Genomic DNA, 25,968 nt, shown 5'->3' with positions numbered 1-25,968 from the left:
GGCCCAATCTCAAGTTGGGATGGGACTTGTTTAAGGGCCCCACTTAAGTGAACTGTCCCTGGGGCTCAGCTGCATCCCCATCTTTATCAGCGACACAAAGATAAAAATAAAGCCGCTTGTCCTATCTCCCCACACCACTGCTGGGACCCCATCTTCAGATGCCAGCTGCGAATGGGGCAAGGCTGATTAATGAGATCCACCAAGGACTCCACAGCGGTGCAGGGGGAACCCTATTCCGAGAAGCAGTGGGCTTCCTCTTGGCTCCCTGCCCATTCCGCACACGGGGTAGCTTGTGCCCCAGCATCCCCCCCTCGGGATGCCAGGTCCCTCGAACCTGGAAGGGGAGAGGGAGCCAGAGCAAATCCCAGGGCCCTTCTCGTGGACATGAGCCTGGGGCAGGAGCCCCTCAGTTTTCTCCACGCCCTGGACACATACCCACGCCCAGATGATGTGGACTCCAGCCCCAGCACTAACCCAGCAGATCAGGGAAGTAATTCACAAAAAGTTGGGCAATTCAAAGTTACAGTTTCCACAGCAACCAGCACTCACACCGTTTGGGTAGTGAAGCCTTTTCCTCTTAGCATTCACTTTTTTTCTCCCCAAATAGCATTTTTCCTTATTATTAAAGTAATACATGTTCATTGGAGAACATATGGAAATTACAGACAAGTGTAAAGGAGAAAATAAAAATCAACCTTAATCCCACCACTTGAGGCGACCCAATGTTAACATTTTGATGTATTCTCCATTCGTCTGGCTTTTTTTTTTTTTGCATGAATAAAAAGACATAATTTTTGAAAATTGCGACTATATTGAAATTACTGTTTTATCATTTGGTTTCTTTCACTTAAAAATATATTGTAACACTTTCCTATAGCCTTAAATATTCTTTGAGAACATAATTTTTAATGGCTACATGGCACTTCTTCATCTGAATAGAACATCATCTATTTAACGATCTACTTTGAACATTTAGGTGGTTTTCCTTTTTTCTTTCACTATTTAAATAACACTACAATGAACATCCTTTTACATAAATTTGTATGTCTGTCTCTGATTAAGTAATCGGATTAGAATAAATCCACAGAACTAAGATTACTGTTCGAACACGATGAATGAGCTCATGATTTTAGTCCACATTATCAAATCACCGCCGGAAAGGTCAGAGCAGTTTGTGCTGCTACCTGTGACGTATACTATCCTTTAAAGAAACCCAAAAAACCCAGCTACAAATTTGGTTGGTTTTAAATGAAGTCTATACTGTTTTAAAAATTCCATTTCTTTGAATTGAAGCTTTCCTCTCACATTTTTAACGCACTTTCTTCTTCCTGTAATCACCTGCTAACACCCTTTGCTCTTTTCCTATGGAAAATTCATCTTTTCCATATTGATTTATAAGAGCTCTTTATGCACAAAGAGGATAATCTTTTGCCATATTTCTGGTACATATGTTCTCTCAGTTTGTCGTTGGAATTTTATTTTGTTTATGGCATTTGTTAAAGTGCAGAAGTTTCAAATATTGTTGTAACGCACATCTATTCTTCTTTTCCTTCATGACTCTGTCCCTGGGCTTGTATGTCTGGGCAGGCCTTCTCCACCCTGAGATCAGACAAATAATTGCCTGTATGCTGCTTTTCTAGTTATTTCGTGGCTGTGGTTTTGGGTTTACGTCGACTGCTCCAAGCCGCCTGGATTTCTTGTAGACGTGGAGTTCTGCATTTGCTTGTCTAGCAGTCCTGAGGCTGGAGTGTACCGGGCCGGGTCAGAGATGGTTGCCAAGGAGATGCAGGAATTGACCTGTCTGTGGCTCCTACCTTTCAAGAGATCTCAGCTTGGCAGGCACCTTTCCATGGGGCCCTGGGTTTTTGCTAGTGAATGGAAGAAATGAACAGGGAGGAAGAAATAGCTGTTCCACGATTACACACTGAAAAAGGTACACTTCACGTGGCTTTGTTTCCCATCTGAGATAGAGGAGGTGGAGGATGGGGAGTGCCAGATGCATGGAGAGCTGGTGAGTAGCTTCTGACTTAGCACTTAGAATCAACGGATTGGATCTCAAACCTGAAATTAACCATCACTCTATTTGCAAGATGAAGAGCTGGAGACACTGGCAATGTCACCCAGTACAGGTTTTCATGGGAAGAGGTAACTGGGACTTCAGCTCCCCAGAGATGTGGGTCTTCTCTTCAGTCCCCCCCAGGGGGCCAGAGAGTCAGGAGGTTCTGGGTGGGATGGTGTGGTCCTGAGCAGGGGGTGGTTACCTCCCGCCACCATCCAGGAAGACGCTGCTGCAGACTGCTGCCTCTGCCCAGCCTCAGGAGATTACTGTCTTCCACTGCCCCTCCTTCAACCCAGACCCTAAAACTGTTTGCTGAGGTGGCTTGCTCAGTTTCCCAAGTCAGCTCTGCATGTACTGACAAGGCGAGGGGTTAATTCATTCATTCCTCAGGTTTACCCAGCGTCTGCCAGTTGTAGAGCCCTGTGTCCAGCCTTGTAGATGTAGTCTTCTTCAACCGGGGATAAAATATTTCCCTTCCATCTTCCCCCCCCGTTATCTCCTCTTAAATGCCTAACACACACATACACACACCTCTCTGTCTTGAGTCCCATATCCTCTAGCCATTGCCTTGCCTCAGCTGTCACATTGCAGGATGCACAAGTCACCTGGGTGTCAGAAGAGATTATTATAACCCACCCCCCATCATCATTTACTGAATGCTTCCTGTGTCGGCATGGACAGGCTTTACATACATGATCTCTCGTAACCTTCATCCAATAATCTTCCTTCAACAAATATTAACTGCCTACTATGTCACAGAGACTGTTCAAGTGCTTGGGATAAACCAAAGATTCTTGCCCTCAGGGAGCTTATATCCCAGCTGTGGGGTGGGGGTGGGAATAGATAAAACAAGCAAACAATAAATGAAATTGTATGTAGGTTAGAAGACAATAAATATGATAGAAAGAAGTAGAGAGGGATGGGGGGCTCATGAGTGCCAGGGCTTGCCTCCTTGAGAAGATAACGTTTAAGCAGAGATTTGAAGGAGGTGAGGATGTGAGCCATGAAGAAATGGGGTGGAGGAGTGATCTAGGCGGAGGGACCCGCCTGTGCAAAGAAAGGCCCTGGAGCCCGCCTGGTGTGGTCAAGAAACAGAAAGGAGGGCAGGAGGCCAGGTGAGCAAGGCACAAAATGGTAGGAGTTGAGGTCAGAGGGGTGACAATGGGCCAGGTTACATGGGGTCTTGTAAGTCATCGTGAGCACTTTGGCTCTTACTCTGGGGACGTGGGAGAAATGGAAGGATTTTGAGCAGAGGAGTGAACTGGGCTGAAGTGCAGATTCAAAGGCTCACTGGCTGCTGTGCTGAGAACATGCTGGGCCTTTGGGACAGGCATGGTAGCCAGGAGCCCAGCTGGGAGGCTGTTGCGATAATCCAGGGAGAGGGGGTGCCCTCCCAGCGTGCTAGCAGTGGAGGAGAGGAGAAGTGGCCAACTTCCGGGTATATTTTGAACGCAAAACCAAGAGGGTTTCCTGGTGGATTGGATGGCTGGTGGGAGAGAAAGAGCATTACTGATGACTCCAGGATGTTCAGCTGACACAGTGGAAGGCTGGAGCTGCTCTCTGCCAAGATGGGGAAAGACAGAAGATGGAGCAGGTTTAGGGGAGTGCGGAGATGGGGCACTTGGGCTTGGACATGTTGCCTTTGAAGGGTCTATCAGATACCCCAGTGGCCATGTGAGTGGGACAGTGTGTAGATGACATTTAAAGTCATGACACTGGATGGGACCACCAAGGGAGGAAGAGTAGATAAAGATGAGAAGACCAAACACCGAGGCCTGGGATATCCTACATGAAGAGGCTGAGGAGAGGGGAGCAACCAGCAAACGAGACTGAGAAGTGAAGAACCAGAAAGGGCGAAGGCCAGTCCAGAGTGTGGGTCCTGGAAGCCAGGTGAAAAAATAGTTGTAGGAGGAGGAAGTGACCAGCTGGGTCAGATGCTGCTGATGGGTCAAAGATTAGGACTGAGAATTGACCACTGGATCTTAACCAGAAATGGATATTATATCCATGTTACGGTGAGGAAAAGGAAGCTGAGAAGTAACTTGCCCAAGGTCACAGAGTTCCAACCAGCAGAAGTAGGATGCAAGGCAAGGGCTGCATGAAGCCGGCACCGCACTTCTCCTACTAACCTCTCAGGGTCCAGGTGCTCTGTCCACCACGGGAAGTGCCTCTGAAACCAGCAATTCTCATTCCCACTGGACTAGTCATACTCAGGAGTCTGAGGGTCAGGCAAACGGGATGAACAGAGGACCACCAGCGCAGTTTTAAAAATCTTTTCAATGCCACGTGGGATGTAAGGGCATTCTCAGTGCAAGCGGGCCTGCCTCGGCACTCCTCCTTCTCTTCCGACTGGCTATTTCACCCACCTAGTGAGGGGTCTGGCCCCTGAGGGCTTTTCCAGTTAGTGACCCCTGGTTTAAGGAATTCCAGTCCAGGCATATGTATGTTTGAATAGAAGGGCATTTCCACGACCGGCTGGCAAAGGGAGAGATGAGCTGAGGGGTGCAGAGGCGCGCGCTCCACCTGAGCCAGGGACCCTCCGTTTCTTCCTTGCTAGGTGGGTCTCCACTGTCCCACCGCCCTGGGCAATGCCTTCCCGCACCCGAGTGCCCGGCCCCGTGCCACCGGCTGTGCCACTGGCTCTCGTTGCCTCGGGCAGGATGATGGCCACCTATCTCCCCCTGGTGTCAGCTCTTGCAATTGCAGCCCCAGGAGACAGCCGGAGGGGATCAACGCCCAGCCACAAGCAGGGCCTGGAGAGCCACGCCTAGAAGCCTGGCCTGGCCCTCCCCACTTCCCAGCCTCTGTGCACCTGGTCGGCTTCTGCGGGGGTCCTCTGTGCTGCAGGGTTCTAAGCCTCCGGCACCGGCCCTTTGCATTCCCCAGGCGGCGGGAAGAACTCAGGCCCCGAGGTTAGAACGGCCCGTGGCTTACCCTGACTCTACTGTGGGTTAGCAGCGCAGCCCTGGGGAGGGGGAAGAAGCCAAGGGTCTCTGATTTGTGCACCACCCTGCATGCCGCCCCTCATCTCTCCTTTTGCTAAGACACTTGATATTGCCAGGCCCGTTTGTAAAGGGAAGGGACAGAACAAGGGGAACTCCACAAACCTCTCCTTCCCTGTGTTGGCTTGCCGGCTGGCTCCTTCGCTGGACCTGGAGCCCGCAGGCTGAGGTGGCGGTTGGGAAGCAGCTCGGGCCATTTGGGGTACTCTGCAGATTGCCCTCTAGAGCCCACACAGACCTGGGTTCAAATCCCAGCTCTGTCACTCATGAGCTCTGGAATGAATCTTTCTTTGTCTCAGTTTCCTGATCTGCAAAATGAAGGTAATCATATCTACTGTGCTAGGTGGCTGCCATAAGGCTTAAGTGCGACAGTGTTGACAGAGCACTCAACATACAGCTTGGCCATGTGGAAAACGGCCAGTAAATGGCACCATGTACTAAACACATGGGGATCAGAGGGATGGAGCGGGCAGAGGAAAAGCGCACGGTCCAGGAGCTGGGGTGTCCCAGCTCTAGGCTCACCAATCCACTTCACGTATCTGTGCGTTACAGAAAACTCACGTCCAGGAGGTTGTGAGCAGACGCAGATGAGGTGCGGGGCAACAAGTGGACAGGCACTGGGCTCCCAGGCTGAGCATCGGCCTTCTCCTGTGGACCTCGGGCCTCAGTGCCCCAGCGTGGGACCTGCCTGGCCCACCTCTCAGGGCTGATGGGAGATAAGGGCTGTCCTGACAGGGAAGGTGCTTTGAAAACTGTAACGCTTACAGTCTTGTTACCAAGAGATCCCCCCGCACTCGGCACTTAGCTCCATATCGCGCGCGAGCATCACTGTGGAACGGCCTGCTTCCCGGCCTGGCTCCCAGCACACAAAGGTCTCTGCCTCAGGGAGTTACACGCAGTTGGAGAGACAGACAAGGTAGCAAATGGTGAGAACATGGAAGCTAACACCAGGGGCAGGAGGGGGTGGGTCCTGTCCACCGGAAAATCTTGGTAGAAACATCAGTTAAAGGAAACACAATTCCAGAAGAGAAGCTAAGCCACAGGACCACTGGCCACTGGCTTGGGCAAAGATGGACGCGTCACCAAACCCTTGCACAGTGAAGAAGGTGCTGGAACTGGAGTCGGGAGGCCTGGCTGTAGTCTAGGCTCTCTATTAATCTGAAAAGGCTACATACTGTACAATTCCGACTATAGCACATTCTCGAAAAGGCAAAACTATGCAGACAGCAAAAAGGTCAGTGGTTGCCACTGGTTAGCAGGGAGGGAAAGATGAGTAGGAGGAGCATGGAGGATGTTCATGGCAGGGAATCCACAGCACCATTCTGTAACAGTGGACACATGTCATTATACATTGGTCCAGACCCCTGGAGTAAGGAGCCCCGAGGGAACCTCAGGCAGACTGTGGACTCTGGGTGGTTATGACGTGTCAGTACAGGTTCATCCTTGGCAACACATGCACCTCTCTGTGGGGATGCTGATGGTCAGGGAGGCTTGTCGTGTCAAGGGGCAGAGGGAAATCTGTGCACTTTCCGTTCCATTTGGCTGTGAACCTAAAACTGTTCTAAAAAATGAAGTCTATTAAAAGCAACCTAGATGCCCATCAACGGATGAATGGATAAAGAAGATGTGGTAAATGTACACAATGGGATACTACTCAGCCACAAAAAAGGATGAAATTGGGGGCTGGTGCTGTGGTGTAGTGGTTACGTTTGTGTGCTCTGCTTCAGCGGCTTGGGTTTCAAAGTTTCAGATCCTGGGTGCGGACCTACGCAGCGCTCATCAAGCCATGCTATGGCAGTGTCTCACATACAGCATAGAGGCAGATGGGCACAGATGTTAGCCCAGAGACAATCTTCCTCAAGCAAGAAAAAAAAGAGGAAGATTGGCAACAGATGTTAGCTCAGGGCCAATATTTCTCACCAAAAAAAAAAAAAAAGGATGAAATCCGGCCATTTGTGAGAACATGGATGGACCTTGAGGGTATTAAGCTAAGTGAAATAAGTCAGAGGGAGAAAGTCAAATACCTTGTGAGCTCACTCATAAATAGAAGATAAAAACAACACCAAACACATAAAGACAGAGATTGGATTGGTGGTTACTAGAGGGGCAGGGGGAGGGAAGAGGGCCAAAGGGGTGATTGGGCTCATGTGTGGTGATGGATTGTAATTAGTCTTTGGGGGTGAACATGATGTAATCTACACAGGAATCGAAATATAATGATATACACCCAAAGTTCACATAATGTTATAAACCAATGTTACCGCAATTAAAAATAGGTACGTAATTCCCCTTGAGCTGCTGTTCGTCTGTAAAGGGAGACACCAGTGCCCCCTCTGCCTGCCCCACGTGGCCGTGGTCAGGGCCAGACAGGCTCTAAGACACAACAATGTGCTGTTGGGTGCCAGGGTGCGCCGGAAGGGGAAGATGTCCTCAAAGTCCCACGGCGTGACGACAGTGGCCCACCGGCCCCCCAGCAGCCACCCATGCCGTTCTGGGCCTGTGCCTGCCGGGAGGGCCGTCAGACTGCAGGGCGTCCCCCGTCCCAGCAGTCGCTTCTTGTAGCAGCAGGTCCCCCACCTCCTCCTCTGCTCCCCTCACCCCAAGTCTGCACGTTTTAACAAATAACCAGGGATGTTATGACTCACGTAAAACCTTTCTCTGAACTCCTGTTTAGGCCATGACCCTCCCTCTCCAGTGAGAGCAGGCAACAAGTCACTGCCGCGATCAAAAGTCACATGCTTGCCCCTCTAAATGACTCTGACAAAGGTGGGCAGCTGTTTTAAAATCCAGGAAGCCTCTGTGCACACTCCCAAGAGGCCACTGCGAACAGCTCCTGAACACACGCAGAGCCCACATGGACACTTGGGAATGACCGTTTCTTTGCAACCAGGATGCAAACCCATTGGACTCTCCTTTCAGGCCCCATATGCCACCTCGGTGGAGCAGCCCACACAATTTTTTCAAAGAAACACTATTTGATCTGAAACACACCTGAAACCTGTTTCCCCAGCACTGACTGGAAGGTCTCAGCCAACATCAGATACTCAATTGCCAAGCAGACACCTTGCTCGCCTGTGCTTCAGGGAGCATCACTGGGAGCAGGCGGCTTTATTAACAGGTTCCTGGAGGGTCGGCTCAGGTCTGACCAGAGGGTCTGAAAACTCCGGAGCGGAGAGCATAATAACAGGAAGAGGTGGGGGCTGGGAGTGCAGATCAAGGCTGAGACGCTCCCTAAGGAAGCTGCCCAGAGCAACATGTCAGTGGCAGAAGCTTCTCCCAGTGCATTCTTCTAACAACGACAACAGTGAGCATCCTCACCACAGGGAGATGCCCGGGTTGTGGGCAGGGCTGGGATTATTTCTGTTGGTGACCCTAGCTCCAGCAACAGTGTCCGGGAGAGGGGCAGAGAGCAGAGCTCCATCAGGGTGGCTCTAGGGCTGGATCATGAATGGATGAAGGAATGACGCCCTGAGTCCAGCATGGACATTAGGGGCTGTTTTCTAGGAATCCGGGTGGGTTCAAGGCAAAACTGCGTAGGTGAAAGAGCAATGGACTGGAAGGCAGGAAACCTGCTGTCTAGGGCTGGTTCTTGCACTTCTCAGCTTTGGCACATGGGACCTGGGGCCTCGTCCCTCACCTGCAGTTGTGGGGGTAATTCCTACTCTGCCCATCTCCTGACATTGGAAGGATCTCGTGAAATCTTGCATGGGAAATTTCTTTGCAACCTAAAAATCAGACTGCAAAGGTTAGAGATGGTGATAAGCATTGCTTCTCTTTCACTTGGTCCCATTGTGGCCAGAGGTGCCCCCATAAGAGATGGCTGAGTGGCCTGGGTTGGGGTGGAACACAGCCAGGGCCTCGAGACTTGTGTGGGAACTCCCGGGGTATGTCCAGTGGCAGCTGCTGCTTTGGAGGCACCCCTCTAATCACTTTTGAAGCAAGGCATTGTTCCCGCGGGCAAGCGTTTGGAGCTCTGCAGACCTGGGCTTAAAGCCCGGCTCTGCCACCGTCCAGCTCTACACTTGGCCTGGGCACTACCTCCCAGAGGCACTTCTCTTGTCTTTCCTCCCCAGCAGTCTTCCCCTCTTCTGATAACCAGCACCTTGATTCTCCTTTGGGGGAACATCTTCTGCTCTCAGCTCTTGCAGAGCAAGTGGGGCTGCCCAGAGTCACTGTCTGGTTCAAGGACGTTGATGTGAACCAAGCAGGACAAATCTTGGGACTTTTAATGGTTGGAAAGGGTCAATCTATTCCCACTGGGATTGAGAGAATGGCAAAGCATAAATCTAAAGCTGATGGGGTCATCTTTGTCACCATAAGAGTCTATGTACATATAAAACCAGCACAGAAAAAAGTAGAGGAAAGGGACAGATAGCTAGACTCCTCCTGACATTGTTTGAGCACCTGAATCCAGCCACGCCTGAAGTTATCTTTGGAATTTTCAGTTTGTGAACCAGTAATGCCTTCCCTCTTTCTTCTTTTTTGGCACAAGCCAGTTTGACTTGGCTTTTGTCACTTGCCACAACAGTCTTGACTAAAGAAATACTTAACTTGCAGACTTGAAGACAGCATTACATAAAATGACACAATGAATAGTACCAAGCACGAAGGGGATACCCCTGATGACTGGTGGCTTTTGATAACTGTTACTGACTGCTTTCTCAGAGGCCAAATTTCCATAAACTGTAGTTCTATAGTAGTAGAATGCTACTTTTTATTTCCACCCCTGTGATCAAACCTTTGCAAAATCTCTGCTCTTCTTGGCTTTCTTTTCTTTTCTTTTCTTTTTTGTGAAGAAGATTGGCCCTGAGCTGACATCTGTTGCCAATCTTCCTCTTTTTTTTCTTCTTCTCCCCAAAGTCCCAGTACATAGTTGTGTATTCTAGTTGCAAGTCATTCTAGTTCCTCCACGTGGGAGGCTGCCACACCACGGCTTGATGAGTGGTGTGTTGGTCTGCACCAGGATTGGAACTGGCACCCCCCAAGAGGAGCGCGTGAACTTAACCGCTTGGCCATGGGGCTGGCCCCCTGCTTGGCTTTCCTAGGTTTTCCCCCAACACCGCCTCTGGGCTCCAACAGAATGGGAGATTTCAAAATCTGGAGGGAGTGATATCTTCTCTGCGTGATGTGTGCATACCGCAAGACAATCACTATCAACTAAACCGAATCAAACGCAAAGACTTTGCCAACTTGCTTCAAACTTGTCCCTCCCGACCACACCAGGTACTCAGAAAGTCTACACTGCCATCTAGTGGATGTGTGCGGCAATATCAGGCGCAACGGAGCCCTTTGCGGAGAATCCCTTGGGGACAGTCACCGGACTGTGAAAGCATCGGGTCCACCCTCCCCGCTCAGTGTGTGAGAAACCCGAGGACGTGTGAATTAACAGTGAAGCCGAGACTCTTGTCCATGGGGCGGCACACGCTCTTCGCTGAGGACGGGGCTCTCGCCCGCTTCTGCAGCCCTCCACCTCCCGGCCCAAGTTACAGCCTCCACGGCCTACCCTCTCGCCGCTCCTCCCACTGTCCGTGAGCGTGCCCCGGGCCCGGGTCTCCAGAGAGGAGGGCTGACGTGTGTGTGCGTGCGCATATGTGCGCGTGCGTGGGGCGTGGGCGGGTTACGTGCTTGCTCGGTCTCTGGAGGAGCGGGCGTTTGCGTGGTTGCAGACGCGCAGCCTGTCGAAGCTCCACGTCCTCAGTCTGATAAAGTGTGAGACGCATCACGGTCATTTGTTTCCTGGAAGTGAAAACCAGTGCGAGCAAGAAGGAAACCCCTGCCCCTCCGCGTCTGGAAACCTGTGCAGTCCCCGCCTCTGCCCTCGCTCGGTGTCTTGCTGTGCCCGCCCCCGCATAGGCACTGACAGCCCACAGGCGGACCGACCCACGACGAGAGCCCGCTCCCTGTCACAGTGCACAGAGGGACCAGAAGGCCGGCCTCGGTGTGCGTGTGGTCACATCCTGGCCATGGCCCTTCTGTTTCCACCCTGCAGTCCTCGGCCTAGGCTGACAGTGGCACCTCCTACTAAAACAAAGTAGAAGGCGAGGCCGCCCTCCAGCCCCGATGCTTGGGGGGTCAGTCTGGCCCAGGAGTCAAGGAAGAAAGAAACAGCGACCAGACACTGGAGCAGCTCCTCCAGGACGTGGCCTGGCCCCTGGGGGCAACAGCTGCAGCCCTGCTTCCCACCTGCGCGGCCCTTCCCCAGGGAACTACCTCCCCAGACCAAGAGACGCTCCCATAACAAGACGATACTAATCGTTTCTCAGTGAATGGACAGTTATTTCCAAAATGCTTCCGTCTTGTGTTTTAGACGACTCTGGGCAAGCTTTTGAGCGTGTTTCATATTGTGATGATGGAGTAAGGGCGCACCGACCCTGCTTGTTCAGCCTGCGTGAGACGCCCCTAGAAACGAGCACCGCGGGAAGACCGCGGCGCAGCCCAGCCGCCCTGCCCCTTGAGGAAGGACTCCCACAACCGCCCTCCTCCTCTTCTCGGCCGAGCCCACAGTGCGCCCGCACTGGGCTCCACGCTCACTGAGGAGTCAGGCTCTGGGGCTCAGGGGCTGCAGGGCCAGGGAAAGGCCGGGGCGGAGAGGCCCCTGAGCCTGGCCAAGGTTCCACCTGCTGTCCTCCCACCCGCCCCAACCTCCTCCGCCGCTGGGGGCTGCTCTAACCGGGGCGCCTGCTCAGCAAGAGCCTTCTGGTATCACCAGACCCAAGCAGATGGCTCTGCACGTGGCTTTGAGTCACCCAGCTGAGTAAGCTCGGAGGGAAACCGAGGCCCACAGCTCTCCCCGCGCAGGCCAGCCCTGCTCACTCACCTCCATGGCCCAGGGGAACTTGACGATGGGCTCGGGCCAGTGGGTGATCTTCTGTCTATAGTTGTTGCAGACAGGAACAAACATGCACCCGATGTTCCCCAGCTCTGGGTAGAAAACCTCAAGGCCCCTAGAAGAGAGGGAGGTGGTCAGCCCACGTCAGGGTTTCAGGGGAGCATGGGGTTCACTGTCGGGATTGAATCCTAGACCTGCCACTAACTAGTTGTGTGACCTGTGTGGCCTAAGAGTCACTTGGCCTCTTGGGGCCTCAGTTTCTTCACCGGTAGAATGTGTACACTGATAGTACCTACTTAGAGGGTTGGTGTGAGGAGGAAAGTAAGCGATCCATGTTCGCAGCAGAGCCGGGCGTGTCGTCAGTGTCAGAAAGTGTTGACTATTGTCTGCATTTACTCAAGAATATTTTACATCCTTGGCCAGCTTGGTCAGTGTCTTTAGAGTAGGATTGGGTTTAGAAGAACAGTATCGACACATTGCTTTTCAGGAATGTTCTTGCTACATAAAGAAAGGTTTAGCAAGATAGCACAGCCTTCTTCATGGGCACAGACTTCTGTCTCCCCCAAACGATCAGGATCCTCTCCATGCCTGAAAATCCCACCAGAAGTTCAATAATCCACTTCTCTGGGTTAAGTACTGCCCACACCATGGGCTCTCGAACCACCATTCATTGCGCTTTCAAAATGCAAATAGCTCCCAGGGGTGAAACATCTAGTCGCTCAGACTGTGGGATGCGTCTGCTGATCTGCTTTTTGAGAAGGGCCTGAATGGCGTGCGCGCTCTGAGAACGGGGCTCTGGGAGGCCTGAGCCCACGGCTTCCCCAGGGTCAGCCTTCAGGGGGCATGTCTGTGAGACTGGGGATGCAAGCCCAGGCTTTCAAATAGATATGTATATAAAAAGACCTTTGTGCCAACTTTTCTTTTTTTTTAACTTGCCCTTCCTCCCTGCCCTTCTGTCATTTTTTTATCACCAAGATCCAAGGTCTCTGCAGGTTCATTTGCTTTGGATGGTTCAATGAGCAAGAAGGAGTGGGTCCTCAGCCCTTCCAAAAAGCCCAGCATGGGTGAGCAGCTCCACAGCATGCCAGTCACCCAGAGCTGGCCACGGTCCCCTGCTGGGGGACATCTGAAGAGGACCCAGAGTGAATGTAATTAGGGGGAGCAGATCTGAAGAGGGAGCTGCCGGGGCTGGGACCTGGGAGAAGGGCAAGGACAGCTTCCTGGTGGGGAACCCCACATCCCGCTGCCCCTCTTCCCGCGGCTCCTGAGGGCCCACCCCGGGCAGAGGCAGCAGAGCCTGCGGCACCAGGCAGAGGCTGGGCACCCCGTCGGCCAGCAACTGCAGTGCCGGGACTCAGGCCAACCGAAGCCAGCGAGCTGACCCACCAGCTTGCTGAGTATACTTGTTTCTTCTGACTCTTCCCCAGTTTACCGTAATTCCTTCTAGATGGCGTGGTTTTGGTAGCTATTGAAGAAGTTTTGGAGGACGGTTCCATTTCTCACCACAGCAGCATTTTAAGGACTGTTCAGTCCGTTTCTGCCACAACTCCCTGCCACTGCAGCTAGTGAGATTGAGGCCGAGAGAAGGGACCCTCCACTGGCAGAGAGATGGAGATTCAGCACACAGCACGGAGCCCGGAAAGGGCAAGGGGCACGGAGGAGGGAACTGAGGGTCAAAGGGGCCTTCCCCGGGGGCACGAACCCCCCAGGTCTCCTCTTTTCATCCCAGCAGAAAGGCTGCAGATGTTAAAATAGTGAAGCAAAATCACCCAATTGACATATGGAGAATGGGCCTAAAGCCCCAGAGGACGCCCCGGCAGGGTACATGCCCCCACTCCCCTGTTACATGCCTAGGGCGTGGCCAGCCTGGGCTTCAAAGCCCACATGTTGCTCCACACAGCGGGACGTGCCAAGGTCATGTGCAGGCCTCGGTCCAGTTTAGCAGTTTTATCAAAAGCTTGGAAAAGGACACAGAAGGCAAATTTATTAGATTTGTGAATGGCACAAAGCTCATAATTAACAATTCAGATGATCAAATCGGCCCAAAAGAAGATCTGGACAAGCCCGAGATGAAGTGACTCAGAAATTAAATTTAGTCAGAACACACTTTAAAACTTGCATTCACGTTCAAAACCTTGAAGGCGCCGTCTTCCTGACTGCCCTTCCCACTCAGGAGTACCTCACACAGGACACGCTCCGATCTGCGTCCTGAGATCTGGGGCATCTCCCGGTCTCCTTGACAGCATGAGGAGGCACCCGAGAGAGTCAGGGGAAAGGAGCGGAGTTCTGGTTGCAGCTTAGCCATCGTCTAACATTGTGTGAGTGATGAGGGGATGGCATTTATTGGGCCCCTCCAATAGATCAGGTGCATCACACACGTATTATTTCATTTCATCTGACAATTTCACAAAGCAGCTATTATCGTTATTCTCATCTCCCAGATGAGTAAACTGAGGCCCAGAGAAAGTCAAGGAACCAGCCCAGGTCTCACAGTTGGTGAACTGAGAGCATAAGAGGGAAGAGGGTGTGGCAGGCAGGCGGAGTCCAAGATGCCCCCAGTCGGCCTGTCTCCTGGAGTAATCCCTCCCCTTGAGTAGGGGCTGGATTGAGTGACTCACCTCCAACAGAAGGTGGCTGAGGTGATGGGATGTCACTTCCAAGATTAGTTTATAAGAAGACTGGGGCTTCTGCTGGGGGGCCCTCTCTCACATGCTCTCCCTCTCGGGTCCTTACTCTGAGGGAAGCAGCTGCTGTGTTGTGACCAGCCCCACGGAGAGGCCACGAGCAAGGGACTGAGGCTGTCAACAGCTGCAGAAGTGAGCTCAGAAGCCGAGCACCCGAGCCCTGACCAGCCTGTCCTTCAGAGGAGACTGCAGCCCCAGCTGACAGCTTGACTACGACTTCCTGAGAGAGTCTGAGCCAGAGACCCCGACTGAGCCATGCCACAGAGACCGGGAGACAACAGATGTGTGCAGCTGCTCAGTTCTGGGGGCGATTTGCTGCACAGCAATAGACAGCTACTGTGGAGGCTTGTCTGCACTTTGCCCTGTACCACAGGGCTTCCCGAGAGAGGCACGCGGCTTCTCCACGCTTCTGTTTGGCTAGATGGTCACTTAAGTTCCGTCAGCATTGTAAGAACTGGATCAGAGAAAATCGGCTCCCCAGCTGTACCTGTGGAGAGGGCTCAGAGTTCCAGCTGCCTGAAAGCTGGGGTGACAAGAAGGCCTGTGGAGGGGAGGCTGCCTCCACAGAGGTATGAGGGGACTTGGTGGGCACCGCCACCCTCTACTGTGTGGTTCTCAGTGTGAAAGTGTGGGCACCATGCTTAGAAAAGAGCAACAGGTCTGTCTCCAATGAACCCTTCCTGAAGGTGGGGCCCAGAGGCCCAGAATGGGCCCAGGATGGAGGTGGGTCCCCAGATTAGAAAGAGCTTTGAGTGAAGGTGGGGAGGAGGGGACGAAATCTGTCTCCAAACATTTGAAGGACTGTCAAGAGGAAGAGAAACTAGACTTGTTCCATGCAGCACCTGGGGAAAACTAGAAAGAGTGGGATGAAGTTAAAGTCAGCCTCTGTCCGCGGAGAGGATGCTCTCTGAGGGGTGGAGCTCTTCCCCACAAACGAGGGGGCTTGCGAGGTAGCTCCCGGCCACTGGGAGAGGCCACCGGGGCCACTCATGCGGGGGCAGCAGGGTGAGGGTTGCTGAGCGGATTCACACCCAGTGGGTTCAAGTTGGATGATATGGTTCTCTCGGTTCTGAGGTTGAGCCTGGGGTTCTGACTCTCAGTGTTTTGTCCGTCTAGTCTGGCTTATCTCAAGAGAAGCTGGGGTATTTTTCTGGAAGAGCTTTCCTCTTAACCATGTTTCCCGCTGCTTGTCACTGTACATCAAACTCCTCCCTTATGGATTAATACCTTTAGGCCTTGAGTCCTAATTTCAAGAATTCCCTATTAGACTATAAATGCTCACAAGGGGAGTGGCTTCTCTGGGGGGTGTCTTGGTGAGGTCAGAAGCCTGAGCTGAGCAGGGTTCTTGGGGAGGGGCCCAGAGCAGGGGTACTGATCTCTCCTTGGGAGTCTGCTATGTCCGTGATGTGCTCTTGTTCACTGACGGTCTTTTACAAACAAAATCTTCAGCAGCAATAAAGACAAAGCTTCCTTTTGCAATGATGGTTTACAGTCAAAAGACCTTTTCCTGGCGTACAAGCCCAGTGTCCTCAGTCTGTGTTTGTCAGACTGCGGGTTTTGCTGGTGTATTTCAGGGAGTCCTGAGAATGGCTCCTGCAAAGGACTAAATGTTTGTGTCCTCCGAAATTCATATGTTGAAATCCTAGCCTGCAACGTGCTGGCATTAGGAGGCGGGGCCACTGGGGGTGACTAGGTCGTGAGGGTGGAGCCCTCATGAATGGGATTAATGCCCTTATAAAGAAGCCCCAGAAAGCTCCCTCACCCCTTCGACTGTGTGAGGACACAGCGAGAACATGGCCGTCTGTGGACCAGGAAGTTTCTATGACAGCTTCTCACCAGCCATGGAATCTGCTGGCACCTTGATCTTGGACTTCCCAACCTCCAGAACTATGAGAAGTAAACGTCTGTTGTTTGTAAGCCCCCTTATATGGTGTTCTGTTACAGCAGCCGGCATGGACTAAGACAGCTCCCCTCTACCGGAGCGTGAGAAGCTCCAGGCCCTGGATGAGGTCAGCACCGAAGGCGGGAAGGGGAGCGCGTGAGTGTAGAGCCAGACGAGGGGTTGATGCCCCCTGCCTCCTGTCAGCTGTCAGCACCGTTTTCTCCCCACAGACTGAATTCCTCATGTGCAAATGGTGATGGGAATCCCTCCCTGGTGGGCTCCTGATTCCAATGGAATGAGTCCAGGAGTTTAAAGCACGTAACAGGTGCCCGAAGCTCCCACGTGTGCCACGTGCACAGCCCCCAGGGCGCCAGCATGCAGACCTCCACAGGCCAGGGCCTAGGGCAGCTGGGCCCAGGCTGGGCACCTCCAGAGACCACACAGAGATGATCATCTTCCATGTGTTCCACAGTGAACGTGGGAAGCACAGAGGCACCCCATCATGGGCCATTCTCGGGGCCTTGCCCTGCCTTGCCCTGGCCCAGATGGCCTCCCCAGCTCATGGGGCTTGACCTTATGCTGCCAGAGTAAAAAAGCCTCCCAGGGTCTGGAAGGTTCCACTCAGCAGAGCAGATGGAGGATGGGAGCCCACCTGGGAGAGGCAGCCGCATGCTCTCCTTCTCCCACATGAAACCTCACCTGGAACTCTTTCACCAGAGTTTTAAGAATGTACCTCCAAACCTGAGGCCCCTCCTCTGCCTTGGAAGGGAAGAAGCCAGCCTCCGACCCCCGTGTTCCTCTCTGGACAACGTCCAGTGGCCTCACTCTCTGCCTGTCCCAACTCTTCTGGGGCCTCGCTCCAGAAAAGCAAACAACTGCATCTCCCCAGGGAGCATCAATCACACGCCCTCCGTCAACCGCCCATGTCCGTGAGATCCCGCTTTGCTGGGGAGGAGGAGCCTTGGGGCTGCAGGGAGGGTGGTCTCTCGGGGTGCCAGCAGGGAGGGGGAGGCCGGCACCACAGGGCCCACAGGTTTGGAGGCCCCAGGGCTGCTGACTGTGTCCACATCCCCCTGGTCCTGGGAGGACCGCCCTCTGGAAGCAGGAGCCTGTCTCGGGGTCCTTTCCTCAGTGCTGCCCTCCCTCCAGGTAGTCTCCAAGGCTGCCTTGTTTTCTGCCTGTCCACAGAGGCTGCCTCAGGAGAGGTGCTCCCCGGTTCTGGAAACACCCCTCCCAAGAGCTCTTCTCCGGTTCCCACCTGCCCACTCGCTTTGTGGGGTCCCGCCCAGCCTTACTTGCAGAGGACAGCATCGTTGTCAGGCAGGGCCTCATAGACGCACGGGTCGTTTTCGTCCTCGTCTTCAGTCGCCACCATCGTGACGCCCAGGAACAGGGCTGCCACAGCCAGCCTCATTGTCCAGCCCATGGGCACCTGGGACAGAAGGAGCCTTTTAGAGTTGACAGGCCCTCTGCTGGGGCGCCCTTCCCAGCCCGCACGCCCCCACCCTAAGGGTCCACGGGGTGGGACAGAGACCTCGGAGAAGCAGAGGGAGAAGGACGGGCTGCTGCCTGGGCCCCGACAGCTAACCTGCCACCTGGACACAAGCGCCCTGGGAGGCCCTGGGCCTGCTCCAAGCGGGACTCGAGTTGCAGTCCTGGCTGAGGCCCGCCTCTGTCAGAGCAGGGCTGTGCTGTCACTCTCGTCCCCACTGCCAGGGCAGAGAACAGGCTGCAGAGCAGCTTATGTAAGCCTCTGCGCACTGCTCCTCATCCTGCCCCACCACCCCGCCCCCCGCACTTTCCCCTGCGAGGTCAACTGGCTGATGGCCAGCCTGCTCCTTTGGCTTTGAGGCTGGGAAGCTGATGACCCCCAGGCCTTAGGTGGGGGCAGGTTCTGGGGTGCTTGTGAGAGCCTGACCTTGGTTGTTTTTCTAGAAGTTAGGGTTTGGTGGGCTGTGCCCCTTGGACAGCTCTGCTTCTCCTGCCCACTGTTCCTGGCCACCTGCCACAGCAGCCTCGGGGCTGTCTGATGGTGGATGCAGTTGGACGCAGAGACCCTGTGTAGGAGGGGCTGCTGTAGGTGGGGAGGGCCGCCGGGCCCCAGGCCGCCTCGGAAGGGCCAGCTGAGGACAGAAGGGTGCGGCCAACTGCGCCTCATGCATGCTGAACTCAGCACTCTCCCAAATAACAGTCTCTGGAGGGGAGGGCCAGCAGCGCTGCTGGGCGGGGCAGCTTGCACAGCACTGTGCTGGGGGGAGGGCGGCCTGGGACTGCGCCAGTGAGGCCCTTGGCAGGGACCTCAGAGGGCCCGCCTTCCCTGGGGGAACAGGCCTGCAGGACAGAGCGTGGGGGACTCCGACTGGAAGCCCAGGGGCAGAGGAAGATCAAAGGCAGGCCTCCCACAGCCTTTCCACTTGATCTGCCCTCTGTCCTCTCTGAAAAGTTGGGGGGCTCTGAGCTTCACCAGGCGGGGCGGGGCGGGGCGGGGAGGTGGGGGCCTCTGCCTCTCTAGAATGCACCACTTCGCCCTTCAAAAACAGGTAAAATGACCTATTGCTCCCGAGCCTTGCTGAGGAAGATGCAACCTGAGACAGTTGCTGTAAAGGATATGTGGCTAGATCTTTAATGAGACTCTTGTCAGCACAGCTTGCTTCCCAGTTGAATTAGGTTTCCAGGATCCCAACTTCTAGCAAAAAACCCTTCTTTTGGGCTGCTAATTAAGCACACTTCTCACTAATTGGACTCTGTGAAGTATGACCAGGGCCCCCCGCGGAGAATGCACTCCTGAGATCTCCCCTACTGGACAGTGTCTCCCAGCAGCCTCGCACAGGACGGTGGTGAGAGGGACGTGGACGAGGCATGGGAGGCACCTAGGAGGTCTAATTCACAGAGAGTGAAGCATCCTCCACAGATCCAGTGGTCATGCGCTCATTCATTCGAAATCCATCTCTCCACAGGTGTGGAGCACCCCCGTGTGCACGCCCATGCTGGCCCTGCGCCGGCCCTGGGGTATAGGGTGAGCATGGCCGCTGTCCTCATGGAGCTCATGGGACAACTAGAGCCAGAGGACAATGCTGCCAGAACGGCTATCTACGGCCAACAGACTTGTTTTCAGAGTGGCAGCCGCTAGAGAAGCCAAAACTTTCCTGGGTGCCAATGGCCCTTAGCACCTGCGATAAATGGCCGTCTGGAGGTGGGGGAGCGCCCAGGGCTGCTGCCATCAGCAGTTCCTCCTTACGCAGTTTGCGCCAGGCTTTTGTCATTGAATTCTCAGGATGATCTTCTGAAGTAGGTACTATTATTGTCCTATTTTACAGAGGGGGAGACTGAGGCACAGAGACCTTAGCTAACCTGGACCTTGGTCACAAGTAAGTGGCAGACCTGAGATTGGAACGCAGGCTGTCTGGCTCCAGACTCCATGCTCTTAGCCACTGTGCTTTCCTGCCCGCTCTGTGGCTCTGCTGTGCCCCAGCCTGCTCCCCTCTGTTCCCTTTGTTCTTTGGAACCAAGCCTGGAACCCTCCACGTGGCCCACAGTGCCCCCCCACCCCCCACCACCCACCACATCTGGCTCCTCCTGCCTTTCTAGCCCAGTCTCTTTATTCTCCACCACTTGGTAACTCCCGCTAGTCCTTCCAGCTCCTTCCTGCCCCAGGGCTTTCCTGTGCACGGCCCCCACTCCCCACCACCTTGTGGTGGATAGCTGAAGGATCATTTCCTCAGAGAAACTTGCTCTGACCCCGCTCCATCAGGTCCCCGTTATACACCGTCAGAGCACTTTACTCCTTTTTTCACTGTTCTTGCTTGTTTGTAATGAGTACTTGTGCAGTTACATACGTAGTGATTTGTTTATAGTCCCCCTCTGCCTGCCCTCCCCCCAGCCTACAGTCTTCTTGCAGGCAGCACCGCGTCTGCGTCCAGCATTCCAAGTGCAAACCCTGGCATGTCCAGATGCTTAGGAAATTCTTGTTTGAATGCCTGACAGACTTGCCACGCCACTTCTATTTCTGTTAGTCCTTATTTTCACTTACCAGCTCCTAACTCTCTATAAACATCAGCAGGAAACTAACCGCTCAGGCTGGTCCCAGGTCCTGCATCCCCTTTGTTTGTTTATCTAAGCTTCTCTGGCTTGTTTTGGTACAGAGAGATCCAACAGAATGCAGAGGTTCTTGGTATTTTCCAACCTGATCTTTCTCTCGGGGATTCGTAGGACTTGGCTTCATACTCAACGTTCACGATCCGGGAGCCATGCTCAAGCCCAGGGGGCGCAGCTCCCTGTCCCCCTCGCCAGCCTGTTTTGCTCAGTTGCCTCACTCCTGGAAGCTCTCATCTCTAGGTCTCTCAGTGCCAACCCTGATGCTGCCTTCTCTTGCTTCAGTCACCTGGGCTGGGGCCACCTCTCGACACCATCAATCAGGCCAAGCCTGTTGACGTCTTGAGAATCCCAGCCCCTCCAGCCTCTGGGATCTGCTGGACCACTGCTCCTGGACCTCTTGAGCACCCCCCGCATCCCTCCAGGTCTCCTGTGCCTGAGGCCACCCGTCCCTTCCCTGTCCAGGTGTCACCTCCTTCCTCCAGCCAGACTCAGACTCTCTCGCTTTCCCTCCCTCCTAATCCTTTCCACCTATGCCCTCTGGAATCTCTGCACCACAGGGAGCAAATTCCCCCTCATTCTTTTTCTTTCATTCCGCATTAAAAAAATTAATTGAGTTATAATTCACACACCATAAAATTTGCCCTTTTATCGTGTGCAATTCAGTGTTTTGTAGTATAAAAATCACTAAACGTTGTGCAACCATCGTCACTAATTCCAGAACATTTTCATCACCCTAAAAGAAGCTCTGAAGAAGAGGTCATTAGCAGTTACTCCCCATTCCTTCCTCTCCCAGTCCCTGGGAACCACTAATCTTCTCTCCATCTCTACGGATTTGCCTGTCTGAACATCTCATATAAATGGAATCATCCCACATGTGTTCTTGTGTGACTGGCTGCTTTCACTGAGCATGATGTTTTCAAGGTTCATCCATGTTGTAGCATCTATCAGTACTTCATTCTTTTTTTTTTTTTTTGCCAAATGTATTTCCCAAAGCTTAAGTAGAAAAAAAATTATAGTCCGTATATTTACCATTTATTTGCCGTTTATAGTGCTGTGCAATCTTTCTGAGAGATGGAAATTTCCAACTAATATTTTTCTCAAGCCTGGTAGTCTTTTTATTTTTTTCCAGCATATCTTGTAGTTCAGGCTTCATTCTTCTTGTGGCTGAATAATATTCTATTGTATGGATATACCACGTTTTGTTTATCCATTTATTAGTTGATAAATATTTGGGGTGTTTCCACTTTTTGGCTATTATGAATAAGGCTGTTATAAATGCTTGTGTACAAGTTTTTGTGTGAACATATGTTTTCAATTCTCTGAAGTATATGCCTGGGTGTAGAATCGTTGGGTAATTGAATGGCAATGTTAATTGAATGGCATATTTAACATTTGAGGAAACGCCAGTCTGTTTTCCAAAGTGGCTGTTCCATTTTACATTCCTACCAGTGATAAGGGCTCCAATTTCTCCACATCCTCGCCAGGACTTGTTACTGTCTGTCTTTTTTATTATAGCCATCCTAGTGAGCATAAAGTGGTATCTCATTGTCGTTTTGACTTGCATTTCCTTAACACCAATGACGTAGAACATGCTTTCATGTGACTTTTGGCTATTTATGTGTCTTCTTTAGAGAAACATCTATTCAGATCCTTTGCCCATTTTAAAATTAGATTGTATTTTTATTATTGAGTTATAAGAGTTCTTTATATATTCTGGATATTAGACGCTGATATTGTGATTTAGTTAAAAAATATATATTTGGTTTTTACTTGTTTCTGGCACAGAGCTCCTAAAACCCTTGGAATTTCCCAAGTGTAAGGGCAGTAAATGTGTCTTGATATTCATAACAAACCCCTTCACCCACACCTGATTTATGTGAATGAGGTGAGTTTTGGAAAGCACTAGGGATGGGGGCTGGTTGCTAAGGGAACCAGTCATGTGATTGGAGGGTTGCAACTTTTAGTCCTCCCCCACTCGTCTAGTGGGAGAAGGGTTGTTAGTATCAATCGCCAGTGGCCAATGATTTAATCAGTCATGCCTATGTAGTCAAGCCTCCATAAAAACCCAAGAAGATGCGTTCCGAGAGCTTCCAGGTTGGTGAACACATGAAGATTTGGGGAGAGTCGTGTGCTGAAAGAGCATGGAAGCTCTGAGCCTCTTCCCACATACCTTGCCCTATGCATCATTTCCATCTGGCTGTTCCTGTGTTATATTCTGTTGTAATAAACTGACAATCGAGTAAAAAAATGTTTCTCTGAGTTCTGTGAGCCACTCTAACAAATTAATCAAACCCATGAAAGGGATCGTTGAAACCTCCAATCAATAGCAGTTGGTCAGAAGCCCAGGTGATAACCTAGACTTTATTGGTGTCTGAAGTGGGGAGTGGGGCAGTCTTGCAGGACTGAGCCCTTAACCTGCAGGATCTGATGCTGTCTTCAAGCAGATAGTGTCAGAATGGAATTGAATTGTAGGATACCCAGCTGGCACTGGAGAATCGCTTGGTGTGGGGGACAACCTCACACATCGGAGTTGGTGTCAGATTTGTAGACTCTCATCAGATATTTGATTTGGAAATATTTTCTCCCGTTGTGTGGGTTATCTTTTTATTTTCTTGATAGTGTATTTTTATGCACAAAATTTTTTAACTTTGATGAAGTCCAATTTATCTATTTTTTCTTTTGTTGGCTGTGATTTTGGTGTCATGTCCAAGAAATCATTGCCAAATCGAATGTCATGAAGATTTTCCCCTACGTTTTCTTCCAAGAGTTTTGCAGTCTTAGCTCTTATGTCTAGATCTTTGATCCATTGTGAATTAATATTTGTATGTGATGTTACGTAAAGATCCAATTTCATATTTTTGAATGTAGCTATCCAGTTGTTCCAACACCACTTGCTGATAAGACTTTGCTTTTCCCATTGACACCCCTTCATTCTTTATAACCAAGTAGGTCCCTCCATCTCTTGCCGTAACAGGAATCCCCCTGTCCCCTTACGAAGCTGCTTCTCCTGCAGTCCTTTGAAGTCTCCCATCCTCCACATACCTCAGGATTGGGAGGAAGGTCGATGGGCACCCCACCCCCCACGGCCGCTTCTAGTTTATGGCTCCTCTGCCCTCCTGTCAAAATCTACACTTCTAGAGGCTGACTTCTTCTGAATCCTTCTGAGTCCTAACTGGTGTCATCTGCCTTCCTAGCACTCATTGCTCACTGAAGACATTGCTACTTGGCATGGGGACTTTTTTCTTGCTCCAAGTCTTGCTGTCAACCCTGGGCGACATCCATATCCATAGGAATGCCTCTTCTAAGACCTTCTCCTCCCTCCCATCCAGCCTCTTTCCCCATGGCAACTTCGTAGATTCTGGCATCACTGAAAACCATTCCATGCCTAAAGTCTTAAACTTAAGCAGCCATTTTGATAACAACCTCTTTTCCTTCCTATTCTCTTATTTTGTTACTCTCACTGTATCCAGTCTTTCATCTCATTCTGAACTCCACTCCTTTGACCTCTCTTCTTTTTCTTGACCTATTCTGACTTCTTTCACTCGGCATCTAGGTCCTGAACCTTTGCTTCTACTATTCACTTCCAGCATCTTCAATTCCTTCCTCCTTATCCTCACGTTGTGGCTGTTGGGTGCAACTCCCGTTTTGGATCAGTCCAAAGGTCTGCCTGCTCGCTGTGCACCCTTGCTTCTCCCCGCTCTGATTATCTTCTCAATACCCTGTGCCCCAGGGGAGGGGACAGTGAGGGAAAACATTTTGCTAAGTGAAATGTCAGTCACAAAGATTCCATTTATATGAAATGTCCAGAAAAGGCAAATATATAGGGACAGAAAGATGATTAAAGGTTGCTTACAGCTAGGGGGTTGAAGGGTGAATGGGAGGGATAGGAATGATAGCTAAAGGGTATAGAGTTTCTTTTGGAGGTGATAAAAATGTTCTAAAACTGACTGTTGTTCTGGTTGAACGTATCTATAAATATACCATAAACCATTGAATTTTACACATTTAAATTTGGTGTAAATTTACACATACAATTTGGTGAATTGTATGCTATGTGACACATATCTCAATAAAGCTATTTAAAAAAACCAATCCAGGTGATATCAGCAAAATGTCTAGGAAGTTCCCAGATCTCAATTCTCCATGGAAACTTCAACAACAAAACAGAACAAACAAAAAAACAAAACTGGCTGAGCTAACCTTATAGGATATCTGGGAAATCAGTCAACAATTGGGAGTAACAAAGTGAATGCTCAGTTGAGAAAAAGCTACCTTTGCAATAATAGGAAATTTCATGGCATTTTCACTTGCCCTTGCTCCACCTGGTCCCTCCCTGGCACAGGTCAGTCTTGGTTTGGAGGACACTGCAGTCCAGTTACCAGTTCCCTCCCTTGAACCAGAGGGAGCAGAGTAGACCTTATTTGCAATGTTCTAACCTGTCTTGGAACTGCCTAAAGAACCAGCCTCTGTTTTGCCTAACTTGGATCTCAGGTGTGATAAGGGATGGAGACTGCTCATGAAAGCTGCAGGGGACTACAGACCCACAGACATCTGGGACAAAAGATTATGGAGGGATACATATGTTAGACAATCTAAGGCTCAAGGAGAAGCTAGGGTCAAACTCTTTGGGAAATTAAGACATTCAAAACCATCCATGTATATGAGGGAATTGAGAAAGCCACATTCAGGGCCAGGCAATATACCTGCTCAGAAAAGAACTGAGACAACCTTAAGCTTTCACCTTAGGCTACTCCCTAGGCTCAGAGCATGCCCAGCTAATCAATGAAAGACTTTCCTGGCACATAGTCAGTCTGCAAAGACTGGGAGAGGTGGCTGTTTTTATTCAAACACCCAATTTTCAACAACAGCAACAAAAAATCATAAGGAATAAAAGACATAGCCCATTCAAAGGAACAAAATAAATTGACATAAACTGTCCCGGAGGAAGTTCAGACATCAGACTTATTAGACACAGACTTTAAAGTAACTCTCTAAAATATGCTCAAAGAGCTAAAGGACTACATGGATAAAGAACTAAAGGAAATCAGGAAAACAGTATATGAACAGAATGAGAATATCAACAAAGATGTAGAAATTATGAAAAGAAACAAAACAGAAATTCTGGAGTTGAAAAATAAAATAACTGAAAAGAAAAATTTACTAGAGGGATTCAACAGCATATTTTAGCAAGGAGAAAAAAGAATCAGTGATTTTTGAATTTACAAAAATTAAAATTATTGAATCTGAGGAGCAGAAAGAAAAAAAGAATGAAGAAAAGTGAACAGAGCCTAAAAGACCTGTGGGACACCATCAAGCAGACCAATGTATGCATTATGAGAGTCGCAGGAAAAAGAGAAAGAAAGGGGCAGAGTGATTATTTGAAGAAGTAATGGCCCCAAACTTCCCAAATATGATGA

At 51.1% G+C, this 25,968-nt stretch overlaps 1 protein-coding gene across 1 annotated transcript in view; it reads right to left on the bottom strand.

The window, feature by feature from the left end:
* The window catches only part of PEBP4 (phosphatidylethanolamine binding protein 4), a 185,135-nt gene extending 167,125 nt beyond the window's left edge, over positions 1-18,010 (bottom strand). Inside the window, 3 exon segments of the mRNA XM_070505202.1 lie at positions 11,879-12,005; positions 17,752-17,888; positions 17,991-18,010. Coding sequence (XP_070361303.1) covers positions 11,879-12,005; positions 17,752-17,882 — 258 coding nt within the window. The 5' untranslated portion in view covers positions 17,883-17,888; positions 17,991-18,010.
* Positions 18,011-25,968: the final 7,958 nt, after the last annotated feature.

Source organism: Equus asinus, chromosome 3 (assembly GCF_041296235.1).
Source record: "Equus asinus isolate D_3611 breed Donkey chromosome 3, EquAss-T2T_v2, whole genome shotgun sequence".
In the NCBI taxonomy this organism is placed as follows: Eukaryota; Metazoa; Chordata; class Mammalia; order Perissodactyla; family Equidae; genus Equus; species Equus asinus.
This window is presented reverse-complemented; position numbering and strand designations above follow the sequence as displayed.